We start from the raw sequence: 13677 nt of genomic DNA on the forward strand, positions 1-13677 counted from the left end.
AACTGTTCGAGTTATGGCGAAAGAGTCGAGCTAGTAAGATACCTATCGTCATACAAATTTTTTGTCACTTTTTCAATACTTCTCCACACATTTCAACCTGACCGATCGATGATACCAATCAATTCTTTCTATGACATATTATAAGATTTATCGATCCATTTTCGATCCGTCGTTTGATTTTGAAATGACTCGAAAATTTGTCCTATTTTCAATCTAATTTTATTTATAAAAATTTCAATGTGATTTTCATTATGGTTAATGTTCTTTTTTTTTTCTTTCATACTATTTACTTTTCATAGCTGTTTCCTCGTTCGATTTGAATCAAATAACAACATCGTACTGGTTCGAACCAAGGCAAGCACGTTAATTGGTACTTTTTTAAAGATAGACTCGTGAAAATAGTTTTCTTTTCTCGTAACTGTATAACAAGCTGTTTCTAATTTTCATTTTTTTCCTTCAGGGCTGTCCTCCTCCTTCTCCTTCCCGTTCTTCGTCCTTTCTTCTCTTCTTTGCTCTTGTCACAAGTACGAAACTAAGCCTTAGGGTAAATTACGAAAGTCCGCGGGTGAAAATGATTAATAAGACTCGCCACGACTATTATGCCTCGTACAAGTGATTGCTCTTTGGAATTCTCGTTTAATTGAATCGACTTTAAAATCCCATTAGCGAGAAAGACCGGCACGTGTCATGTTCGTTAGCAGTCAGATTAAAATGATTCCATATGCTACAGTTGTGTTTTTATGCTGTCCGTTTCTTCATAGAATAACGATGAACAGCACGATAAATACACTAACCTTCGACTTATCCTTAAGCAATTGAAGAATAAAATTCATTAAAAAATATCTATTAAAAAACAAATTTTATGATTTACATATATAAAAATAAAAGAGTATTGGATAGTTCGGAAAATAATATTATGTTGAAATTCATGGTTTAAGAATAATATATATATACGTACTTATAAAATATTAACATTATATTCCTAACGTGATCATGCTGAAAGTTAAGAAGAATTAAGAAAAAAACGAGAACGCACTAAAAACGTCTAGTTGGAAGCAGAGAAAAATAATGACTGAGACGGGAAGGGGTGGATAGAGATTAAATTCATCGAAACATCGGTTTCTCGGTCGTTTAATGTTTTGTTTATACATACGTTACCCCTCGGTCCATGAAAGCATTCGATTATTGTCGTCTTTATTCTTTTCAAAATCTCTTTGTCGAACTTGTAAACACATTGATTTTCGTAATTTGTTTTCGTATTTACTGTCACTCTTATTCGAGCATCAGAAGGTGTAACAACGATATTAGATAAGTATCGGTTATTAAAATTATATATTTAATTTTAGAACAATGTACTCGATTAAATCTTTATTTTTCTTTTCGATCTAATGTGATTTATTTCATTTAGTGTCTCATATTTTAAAAACAGATTAAAAAATGACGAATAAATATATTTTTGTCAGTTGATACTTTTCAATTATAGAATAGACAAAAGTGCGATACAAACGACAAAACAAATTTAATCCGTTTAAGATGTTAAATTATTACGAATGAAAGAACTGTTAAGACGTAACTGAAGATTTTAAATCCGAAAGATCAAGAGTGTTTGAGAAAACCTTTCAGCACTGATGATGATCAAATAAAAATATACACATAATAAAACATTTTACAAAGGCTCAGTCAGTCTTCGAATCGATAAGAATTTTTCTCTGATAAACACACACATGATTAGAATTAAATTGATTATTTATTCGATATTTTTATTAATCCAGCTTCGTTATGTGATCGTGAAAAAAAAGGAAGAAAGGAAGGAAGGAAGGAACGTATTTTAAGTAAGATTGCTTATGCGCGTATAAGGATGAATTTTTTTGTCGGTCACCACATCTTAAGATCTGACTTTGTTATACCGCACAGGACATGTTGACTAGAGGTAGATGTTCGAAAAGAAGGGAAAAAGGGAGGAAGGGAGGGAAGATCTTCTCCTACGTTGTATCAGTAATCCCCTCTACTCCCCTTGTATATATTCTTTGATCTCGGAGAATGAAGAGATGAGAAGAGAAGAGAAGAGAAGATAGGGCGCACGCAATCCCACGAGTACATAAATATCTGCCGAGCATATTGAGCGGTCATATTTCATTCGAAGGGAAAAAAGCGAGCGTCCCTTGGAAATTCAACGTCTCAATCCGTCTCTCGGATCTCGTCAATATTCCGAACGGTCAATTAAGGCATGCCTCCCAGATGTCTCCTCTTCGATTCAGTATACATAGTACGTACATATATGCCTTCGTTTGATAGAGATGTCCACCGGAACGATATTACGTTTCGTTTGTATTTTTCATACTATTCTCCTTTGGTATATCTCTTTGCTGATTCTTTCTTATCGTTTTTGCTTTCCGAATATCTCAATAAATGTAACGTATAGGAAATTGAACACAAAAAAAGAAAGAAAATAAAAAAGAATAAAGAAGATTCGATGTCAAACGAGCGTGTCTATATGTTGCAGGGAGATGATAAAAATAGAGATTTGATCAAATCCCGTAACTGTTTTAATGAAAAGATGAAATAAACAAGTCAGAACTCGTACAGCTTTATGAGATGCCACAAATCAATAACGTGTTTTAATAAAAATGTTTAAAAATATAAAGACATTTATTCGTAAACTTGTTTGTGTCAATGAAACGATTGAATACAGGGGGATGGGGTAGGGTGAGGGTTGAGAAAGGCATCGAGGAAGAAGGCAAGCAGGCGTAACTCGCATCTTACTATTAGTTTAATGGCTACGAAAGAACGAACGGCCATGTTATCGCTTTAATAGGTACGTTTATGGAAAGCACTTTAGCCGATATCGGTGATGGAGAGCTCGCTTATGGTACTCCAAAAAATCTTGAGAGCTTTATCGGCAGACACGTCGCGCTTTCTGATCGCACCGTAGTTACACACCATGAGAAATTCTTCGAACAATCTGTATCACGTTTATTTTTTCAAATCAATTAATCGAATTTATATATTTTATATAGGTAGATAGATAATATATTCGATATATATATATATATATATATATATATATATACATTTATTATTACTATGATTTTGTGTTTATAATTGTTATTTATTACCAACAAAAAGAAATTAATTACGAATCGAAAACTTGATTTTGTTTAGTTCGATGATCAATAAACGTCGATGAAATAGCTATGAAAAATATTGTGGTAAGTTTCTGAACTGGTGTGCATTCACTCAATGTGGGTCAAGTCCTCGCTTGGCACGTGCTCGATTAAAACCTATATTTTTGATTGTGAAGTCGCTGCGTGTCTGCACCTACGCTCGTTTAACCAAACTCGAAAAGAAAAAACTCTAAAACTGAGTGAGAAAGAGAGAGAGAGAGAGAGAGAGAGAGAGAGAGAGAGAGAGAGAGAGAGAGGGAGAGGGAAAGGGAAAGAAACGTGAGATTTTAAGAGGCACAAGATTTTACTCCTTCACGAGAAACGGTACTTTCCAAGTACCTACTTCTAATAAAAGAGACCCTTCGTCTAGGCAAGCAACCACCCACGCGGATAGACCTCTGCCGCAATAGTTTCCTTTCTAGATGTATTTCCAACGACGTAGTTGATTTATACTTGATACTAAAACATTTCTCGAAACCACCTCGAAGCCAACAATTAACAAACCTCGTTCGATATCGTTATTTTCTTTCAAAATCAATACAACGTGTCCTGCTGAAATTCGTTTTAAAAATGTTTCTTTTATATTGTGTACGTAACATATGTCTCGATAATTATGATAGTTGATTAATTGTAAATTAACAAATTAAAATGATGAATTTTATGATTTATTTTCTATATGAAAACATTTTGTTGTATTATTAAATTAATGATTAATAATTTATTTACTAATTAATAATTATAAAATAGCATCTTCTCTTTCTCTTGATCGATTCATACGAACAATGTCAAAGTTTATGATAAAACCATTCGATGATTCGATCAAAATATAATGCACATATATTCTATGAACTATTTGTACGGTATCGTTTATAGTTTATGGAACCTAAACGCTGTTCTCAGACTCGTCGCTAATGCAAATGGTCGCAAATAAAAACTTACTTTTCCCTTTAACGAACTCCGAATTAAGATCCGCGGAGACATCGTAATAGCCGAGGACGATTAGTAGGATTAACGTCACCCCGAAGATGTTGAATGTCGACAGCGCTCGTGGCCAGTGTCGGTGGTTGATGAACATGATGAGCTCTCATGCCATCCAGGAGGTCGAGGGCCTTGCCAAGGTGACCTTGAGAACGCAAGCCTCTTCTTCGCGTTGTTGTTTTCGATTGTTGCGAGGGCGAGGATGAAAATGATCGGTGGAGGCTCGTCGAATACTTGTTCTCGGCGTTCTTGCCATAGCTGTCTTTTCACCGGGCTCGGTGCATGTCCGGTGTCAGGATAAACTCGATGACAATGATCTGAAAAATATAATGGAAAAGAAAAATAAATATAGAAAATATAAGAACAAAAGTTTCTCGCCTATTGTTCGGCAAAAATCACAAATTAAGGGTTACTTTCACAAAAGGCAATCAGTGTAAATCATCTCGACGACAAGTCCGAGATTATCTTACCACGTGATGTTACGCGTGCAAATCAATAACTATCGCAAAGAGGGTACGAGTTATGCGGCTTATATGGTACTCGACTCACTGGATCGGATCCAATTGGATCATCGAAAACCTTGTAATCGTTAAGAGTATAAAGAGACTCGTGTATGTTTCAACGTATGTGTAATAAGTATACGTTACGTACGTAGAAAATACATTTTATCTTTTGCTTCCGATATTTGTAAATAATTTACTCCAAATTGAGGGTCTTATTGTTAGATAATAATATAAAGTTGCACATGCGGTTTTATAATTTGGTATTTATTGCATTCGTATTCGGTCTAACAATAAGCTTGCTCGACGAAGGAAAAACTCTACCTGACCGTTTGCTCGTCATACCTTAGCAGGCCTAATTTTGTCACGGTTATCCAACTCGAAACATTCCCTTGCCCTCTTATCGCTAATCCACACGCACGCACACGCCCATGCACGCATGCATCCCATTTATGCATACTATCCTACCAGTCCTTATAATAGAAACAAAATAAAGAGCGATCGGTCCTCAAGGCCATCATACGTTTGAAGGATTTTAAAAAGCCTATTCGAATATCTATCCCTAAGGACTTTTAAAGGATCGAGCGACGAAAAGAGCATGTTTTCCGTTTCTTCGAAGGTATACCTCTACAAACTTCGTCCTTTTACGCGTGCGATTGTTTCTCGTAGTGAGAAGGATTGCTGCCTTCTCTTATACCGTAGAAAGAAAGAGAGGTATTTCAGAGACCGAGGTATCGAAGGTGTGGAAACAGAAGAAGAAGACGAGGAAGAAGAAGAAGAAGAAGAAGTGAAAAGAGGGGAAGAAACGAAGACAAGAGAAACGTGAAAGACAAAGCAGAAAGAACAGCAGGTGTCTGTTCTTCTCAAGTCCTTCTTCTTTATTGTCCGTCGTCTTTCTCTCCTTTTCTCTTTTCGTTTATTCGTTTCCTCCTCCTCCTCCTCATTTTGCCTTTCGCTCTCGTCGTACTTACACACATACATACATAGGGTAAACACACACGTAGAAACTCTAGCCAAAGGCTACCTACCCCTTGTGGAACGAACTCACGAGTTCCTCTTTGTTCTTTCGCACTCCCCGTGGAGTGGCAAACAGGAGTTGCCTTATTTGGAGGGAAGACAAGGAACGATCAACTTAAACAAATGACGTCAAGCAAAGTTTCACCGAGGAGAGTCTGATTACCCGATGTCTCGTTAAATCCGCGCCGTTTTAGAGCATTGCTATTAATTACGATCGATTCTTACGTTAATGGGAACACTCTTACGTACAAGGAGACACCGTATCGTGTTGCTCGTGATTAAAAAAAAGAAAAAAAACCAAAAAAAGGACAGAACACTTTTTTCTCACCCCTTTAATTTTATTTCATTTAAATCGTAAGAGAAATATATTACTCGGCGGACATTTTTCAAAATGAAGTTAACCATTTTTTTCATAGAACATCAAAAGAGGGTATCTCATTCCTTCCATTCGTACGAATTAAAGTTAATTTTGATCATCACATTTATTTTCGAGTTCGGATGCATAGTCGATATTAGGAAAGATTAAAACGATATATACCATGAGAGATGATAGGAACCAATAGAGAAAGAGATAGAGAGATCGAAGTAAATAAATTAAAAGTCATCTGGCCCGTCTGGCAAGAAACCCCGAAATATCCTTACTTCGAAGAGAGTGGTAGGACGAAGAAAAGGATTTGACGAGGAGTACCGGACGGTCGAACGCAGAATGCCGTGGATGCCGGGGAAGAGTTCCGAATAGGAGGAAAAAAAGTCGAAAGTCGGGATACAGCGAGGCAATTCTTCCTCTTCCCCTTCCTCCTCCCATTCCCCGTCCCCGTCCCCATCCTGTTTCGTCGTGAGTCCTCCTCGTGCCTACTTTCGCTTCTCCTGGTCTCTTCTGTCAGACCTTTCCCATCCTCTTGTTTGGGCTTTCCTCTTATTCCCTTTCTTCTACCTGGGCCTGTTCACTCTGTCCCTTTCTCGGGTATAGAAGCGGCATCTTTTGAGGGAGAAACCGGAGCAAAAAGGTTCGGAGGGAACACGGCGAGCAACCGTGTTAACTGCGCTGCTTATGCATTCATATCCTTGTTTCGCGACAACCTGCTGATTGTTTCCACAAAACGCGAGAACCCCCTTGTAGTCGTCGTATTCGAGAGTATCCGGTTTTTCGGTGAGGAGTAGTAGTAGTAGTAGTAGTAGTAGTAGTAGTAGTAGTAGTAGTAGTAGTAGTAGTAGTAGTAGTAGTAGCTGGTGCCTGTGCTATCGATGGTGTACAAGTCGACCGTAGGTGCCGTTCAAGACGCGAACTCGACCAGCAAAAAGAACCAATTTGTATGCGGGTGAATGCTTCCACACACCATTCCATTTCTCGCTCCTCTCTCTCCCTCTCTCTCCCTTTCTCTCTTTATTCCTTATTATTACTCTGATTATTCTTCCTTCCCTTTGTATTTTTTTTTGTTTCTTCCTTATGACGAGATTCGAAGAAAAGTATTCAAATAGTTATAATCAATATTTGAGATATTTAGGTACTTTCACGTTAGCATAGATCCAATCAAAATTATTATGAAGTATACGATGAATGCAATAACGGAAATGAAATTTTAACTTCTTTTTAATTTAGAGTTTGAAAGAGAGAGAGAGAGAGAGAGAGAGAAAGAGAAAAATAAAAAAATATCGTGTAATAGATGGTTGCAATGTTATTATTAGTTTGCACGCGTACGTTACTTTCGTTTAGCAATGGAAGTGGTAAATTAAAATAGTCATGCGCTTCGTTGGCCGCATCGAATGGAAAATTGTTCTTATAAACGGTTTTCATGAAATGCGAACTGCTCACTTGCCAGAGATTATTTGCCGCTACGTGGGAGGAGTTGTAAAAGTAGCTATTAGAGTAACTCTCGTATTTAGTATATATATATAAAAATACATTGTATATAGTTACTACTGGTAGCAAACATCGTAACATAATTTATTGTTACGCATAATATACTTTGCCACATGGTTTTATCGCTTTTCGTCGCTTTTATCATTGCGAACGATTGTTCGTAGAGTAAGAAAATATAAACTCGAATGAGATTTGCGAGAATAACTCGTCGGCGAATTAATACGAGCTTTCAAGGTAACTCCCTTTCGCATATGCATAGTAATCTAATAGCTCTATGATACTTTGCGTCTCGTATTCCCTTGAATTCTTTTAAGAGAAATCTCGTAGCGTCGACGAGAGACGTTATCTGAAGCCCGGTCGAATTCCAACGAGAAAGAGAGAAAGAGAGAGAGAGAGAGAGAGAGAGAGAAAGAAAGATAAGAGATACTCGAAATGTTCTCTCATGATCCCTTAAAATTCTCCACTCAAAGTAGCAAAGATAAAATCGGCCGTCCGAAGAAGATTTGTGTCGGTCAGAGAGATGCATTCAGGTACTTCGACGAGACGGGATTATGTTTTGAAAAAAGAGAGAGAGAGACAGGTATCGATCGTTTATCGATGGTCCACCTTTTTTCTTTTTTTTTGTTATTCTTTTACTTTGGATTACGCGATAATGGAGTGAAAAAGAGGATCCCGTAGGAAAGAAGCGTGTGTGGAAGAAGAAATGAAAAGAAAAAAAAAGATTTTCAGAAGACGCATGCGTGAATAAGAAAAAAGAAAGAAAGAAAGAAAGAAAGAAGGAGAGAAAGATAGTTTTAAGAGGAAGAAGGTAGATAAAGAAGATGAAGAATATGTCCGAGTTAACGGTAAAGTTGAACGTGATCGCAGTCTCCCGATGGTTTGGTCTCGCGAGAGGAGAGGAACATTAAGCTTATATCGTGGATCCTCCGTATTTTTCTCTTACTCTTTCTCTTTCTTTCTCGTTTCTACTTGTTTTCGATCCTCCGTATATCTCTAGCACGAGAGGACGAGTTAAGGAAGAGAGGGAAGAAGGTTTGATTTCGAACAAGGCAGAAACGCCGCTGTCGGGCTGCTGTTCAACAAAAACGGGGCCTGCTTAACCAACCGAGAGAAGGTTTGCCGGTTCCAGCGCCAGCAGCACCAACGAAGCTCTTCACTTTCCCACTGGCCCGTATATGGCTCAACATTTTATCTTATATAGCCTTCGTACCTAAGGATCGCACAATCGGATACCTCCATAAAGGCGTCTTGCGTTAATCTTCAACATTCGAAATTTTTCGATTGCTCCAAATTTTTTAAATGAAAAATACCAAAAAAAAAACAAATCGTGAAATTTCGATCGATCTTCCTTCTTTCGTTTAACGAAATGAAATTCGATTAAAAACAAAAAAAAAGAGAGAGAGAGAGAAAAAGCAACGGAGATAAGAGAAAATAGAAATAGATCGTGCAGGGAAATATATATTTAAAGAATCCGAAGATGCAATTTTTCTTTGTAGAGTAAAGCGAGTAAAGTCGTGGATAGTCGTGTCTTGGTGCTTGCTCTGGATCGTGACTGCTGCAAAGGTTCGCGAAGGAGCGAAGATGCTCGCGAGATCCCTTCGTGTTCCTTGTAGTTTCTTCTTCTTCTTCTTCTTCTTCTTATTTTCTCTTCTCTTCTCGATCGATTCACGAAGCGGCATTTAAAGGAGCCAACAAAAGCGATTCTCTCACGAGAGTAACGTCACGATTAAAGCGAATAGCATTACTCTCGTTCGTGCAATGTCTGTCGGGAGGAGGCGGGAAGGAGGGGGTAAGAAGGTTACCATCGTGTCCTCGGTTTTGCTAGTACTACTCAGATAACGTAAACGTAACGTAACGTAAAGTAGGATCCCTCGAATCTGTTTCAGCGTTCGTTTTCTGACGATTTGTCGGGAACCAAAAGATAGCAAGAAGATCGCATAAAGGTGAGAAAAACGGTTGCCGAGAGACGAGTCTTGCGATTGTGAACGAGGAATCATTGTTATTCCCCTTTTGCCTTTCCACTTCCACTTCAAAAGGACGAACAGTAAAACCGTACGGATAATTATCGCTTTGCACGACGCGTTGCACGACGCCAACCTTATTATCGCACCCTACCAAAACCATTCTCTCATCTTTCTTTCCCTCTCTCTTTTATTTTTTTTTTCAACTTAATCCCCTCTCCTCGAACAGATGATTTCTCATACAACCTAACGTGTACCGATAAAAGAGGATTGATAGAATCCCGGGAAAACCCGACAGAAATATATTCTTCTACTAAACACATATTATGTAACTAATATTTATACGTAAATGCATACTGGATGTGTGATTTAGCTGTAAAACCACGCCTACCGATTATTTTTAACGCGAAATTGTCGGATGTTTTGTTACTAATACCAAGAAGATATATTTCTTTTTTGTTAACATTGGAAATAAATTGATAATATTTCTTTTCGATGTGTTATATGACGCGTACGCGGGATTGAATTTCTCTTTTTCACCGCGTTTCATCTCCTTTCTCTCTTAATCATCTCTTTCTTCCATGGTAACTGAGCAAAGCTATGACATTTAAAAAATTCTTGCAAAGGCGGCATTTACAGATGGCAACTTGGAATCGGCAGATCCGGAGATAAGAATTCGTGCTCCTGGCCCCTGTAGTGGCGTGACTTTAACGCTCGGATCTTTTTCGTTCATGGCACAATGCCAAAAAGTAACCAGTAACCACCGGCTGGCTGCACGCTGCACGCTGCATGGCCTCTTTCCTTGTTTCTTATCTTCAAGATCTTTTCCTTACCTCGGCACGGAGTGTACCAAGCGAATCGAGACTTCGTGCTTGAGTTTTATCGACGATTCACGAGAACGATCGAACCTCGTGGTAAGACGTTGTGTGGTATTTTGCAATGGACGGTGTAAACTAACGTTGATTAGTTTCATATTGTTAACTTTGAAAATAAATGAGAAGATGAGAATATAAGTTCCAGCTAGCTAGTTAGCTACGTTGCAATTGGCAATTTCCTTGTTTATGAACGAAACAGTATTATATTTCTTTTTTTTTTTTTTTTTTAAATTAATCATCCAATCAATCAAACAATCCAATTTTAATTTGGCTCCTTTCTCGTTCTATTATATGATTCCATTGATAATACAANTTTTTTTTTTTTTTTTTTTTTTTTTTTTAAATTAATCATTTTCTGATTTGCACCACATATACGTAGAAAAAGATAGTTAGAGATGGTGCGGCCCATAAGCGATAGCCTGCGAGATATCTTCGTGCATATATGGTGTGAAAATCAGGTAATACAGATAACGTGGCGTGGCTGAGTTTGCCAGGTGTGCAATTGCAGGTAAAATCAATTTGATAAGATACGGATATTTATAGTACGCGTACGAGTAGCAATAAAAACATTGAATATTTCGAAATGAATCAAGATAAAATTCAATGGAATGCGTATCGAAGCTGTTTTCGTTTAATCGATTTTTTCTAATTATCGATAAAATGTTAACGTTATAATATATATTTTTTCATTACTTTCATCTGTTTAAATTTCAACCTGACGTTTTCGCGTACGAGTGTGACGAACTCGTCGTGATCAGTTTTTTTCCGTGTAAAAAAAAAAACAACAACTTATTATTCAAATTCAATAAACCTTTCGTTGAACTTTTTTAATTTTCCAAATTTAACTTGAACTCTATTTTCATTTCAACAATTATGCGATTAGTATTATTTTTCTTAATATGACATATGTTCTTTGACGTTAATTATTGAAAGAGTAACGATCGATTGAAATGATAAATATCAGTACTGGTACAAAATGAATCATATCAAGAACATCATTAATACGAATATACCGTGTCGCAGTCCATCGAGTAAGCGTAAAATTTATTTTGATAATATCAATATAGAAAAGATCAAATTAGCCGTCAGTTTGATACCTTTGATCATTTGCGAGGTTATATTGAAATGCAAATACATTTTTTCACAGATATAAGAATAACAACGAATCATAACAGTTACAAAAGTGAAGTGGGTATTAAGAAACGTTATATAAAACCACGATCGCCTAAGATCGGTAATTCATTTATGTTAGTCATAAGACAAATTCATCCAAATCAGGAATTCATCCAGTCAGGAATAAGATCGAAATCGATCGCAAATTTGATTAAAAAGTTTTTATCCGATAGGAAATTACCGTTGCAATGTAACTTTGTGAAAAATGTCAATTCGAAGCAAGAAGTTAATTATAGCAACGGTCTCTGTTACGATTGTAATATTAATTACGAAGGTGATCGAAAAACACGATCGTATGCGCAAATGATAACTGCGTATAACAATACTATGATGACGGTTGATAATTCGTCCAATATGATTCGTGATAAATTGAAATCTAAAATGAATGTTAGATTGTCTAAAACACATTTTAGAACTACTTCGACGTTGTCTTCTGCGGCATATAATTTTGAAAATTTGACGATCAAAGAGAACAGCAAAGAAACTTCGATGACCGATTTGCCGGTCGATACGAGTTTCAATCATTCTGTAGAAATCGATAATGATTTTTATGATAAAGATGAGAAAAGGAAGGATTTTGAAATACGCAAATCTATTCGTTCGTATGCTAATATCATAGCCGATTATAGTGCTGCTATGAACGGTTATCTTACTTCGAAAAAAAGTAAGAATCATTTTTCTAAATTATCAATGGTATCTTCTTCTCCGGAAAATGTTGTAACACCAGACACATCAGACTTCGTATTGTCTCCTAATCTTAATACGGATTCTCGTAAAGAAATAAATATAAATGAAGAAATCGATTGGCTTAGTAATGTTGATAAAGTTATTAAAAATTTGAAAAGTGCAACTGTAGGGAAAGATAAGAGAATTGACAAGGACGTATTTAATTTGGAAGAAACAGCTGTTTTGCAATGCGTTAAAATAGACGAAGCTGCAAAAGTTGACAAAATAAAATCCACGGAGGCGACATCTCGGAAAATTTCTTTTCCTGGGGATAATAAAAACGAAGAAGGTTTAAAACATTACAAAGGGAAAACGAGTTACGGAGCAGAAAAAGTCGATGGTATCAAAATGGTTGGCCAATATTTGTCATCCGATTACAAATTTTCAACTTCGTCGAACGTGAATTCTACTTTTCGAAAAAACTTGACACAAATGCCGAGTAATACGGAATCAAATATTTCTAATGATCCACAATTGGAGTTACGAATGGTGCCGTCTGGAAACGAATCAATCGTTTCGGTTAACGTAGAATCGATTGCAAGAACAACGGAACCAAGAAATCTGAGTTCGAAAGAATTGTCTGTCGTCGTGTCATCAAATAATAAGCAAAATTTGTCTAATGCGTTGGCAACAAATTTGAGAGATGAAAATCAATCAAATTTTGGTTCGATGCGTATTTCTATAAGCGAGGAATCATTACCGGTAAAAGAACTCGAACTTTTCATCAATGGTAAACCAATTTCAGATGTTAGAAGTATCAAGGCACGTACAGAAACCCTAAACGTTCTTACTTCTATGGACAAAGTTGAAATACGTGTACCTTACAGTCAAGATAATCCTAACACGTTGAATCAAAGTTCAAGAAACTTTGTGAAAAATGTATCAAACCCAGAATCCGTGTTGAAACTTCGAATAGCAACTGCTTTCGATGAAACTAATCCAATTATAACTTCTGGTGATACGAAAAAAGTACAACAGATACCAACCGATCTAGAATCGAAAAGTTCAAAAAAAAAATCCACCCGTATCGAAGAAAGTAACTTTAACGTGATAATGTCGGAATTATCATCGACAATAAAAAATACGAATGAATCGAATATTGAAAAAGTGTCTGCAATAAAGATAGAAAAATCAGACGAAGTAAACGTAAAGAAAACTTTTAAACGGGATACGATTGAGGAAACACAACCTGTATGGATTAAAAGTGAAAACGATTCTTTGAAAAGATCAAATACTTCAACGTTTACCAATGTTCATAATGATGTTAAAAAACACGAGTTAACAAGTGATATAGATTTGAGATTTACAAAGATTTTCGGTAGCAAAGCAAACGTAAAGAATAATTTAAACGTTAAAGAAGATGAATCTCTTAAACCGGAAAATGTTTCAAGTAGCAATGAAAAAAAAAGTGTCGGAAATGAA

The 13677-nt window shown here is 36.5% G+C and overlaps 1 protein-coding gene across 3 annotated transcripts in view; it reads right to left on the reverse strand.

The window, feature by feature from the left end:
* The window catches only part of LOC106793740 (epidermal growth factor receptor), a 113124-nt gene that overhangs the window by 14844 nt on the left and 84603 nt on the right, over positions 1-13677 (reverse strand). For 2 of the 3 annotated variants that reach the window (XM_014760919.1, XM_014760917.1), the window contains exon 2: positions 4104-4459. The exons of the other annotated variant lie outside the window; for it this stretch is intronic. In XM_014760919.1, coding sequence (XP_014616405.1) covers positions 4104-4239 — 136 coding nt within the window. In that variant the 5' untranslated portion in view covers positions 4240-4459. The remainder of the gene's footprint in view (positions 1-4103; positions 4460-13677) is intronic. 3 annotated transcript variants of the gene reach the window in all.

Source organism: Polistes canadensis, unplaced genomic scaffold (genome assembly GCF_001313835.1).
Source record: "Polistes canadensis isolate GaletaPanama2010 unplaced genomic scaffold, ASM131383v1 scaffold_1, whole genome shotgun sequence".
Lineage (NCBI taxonomy): Eukaryota > Metazoa > Arthropoda > Insecta > Hymenoptera > Vespidae > Polistes > Polistes canadensis.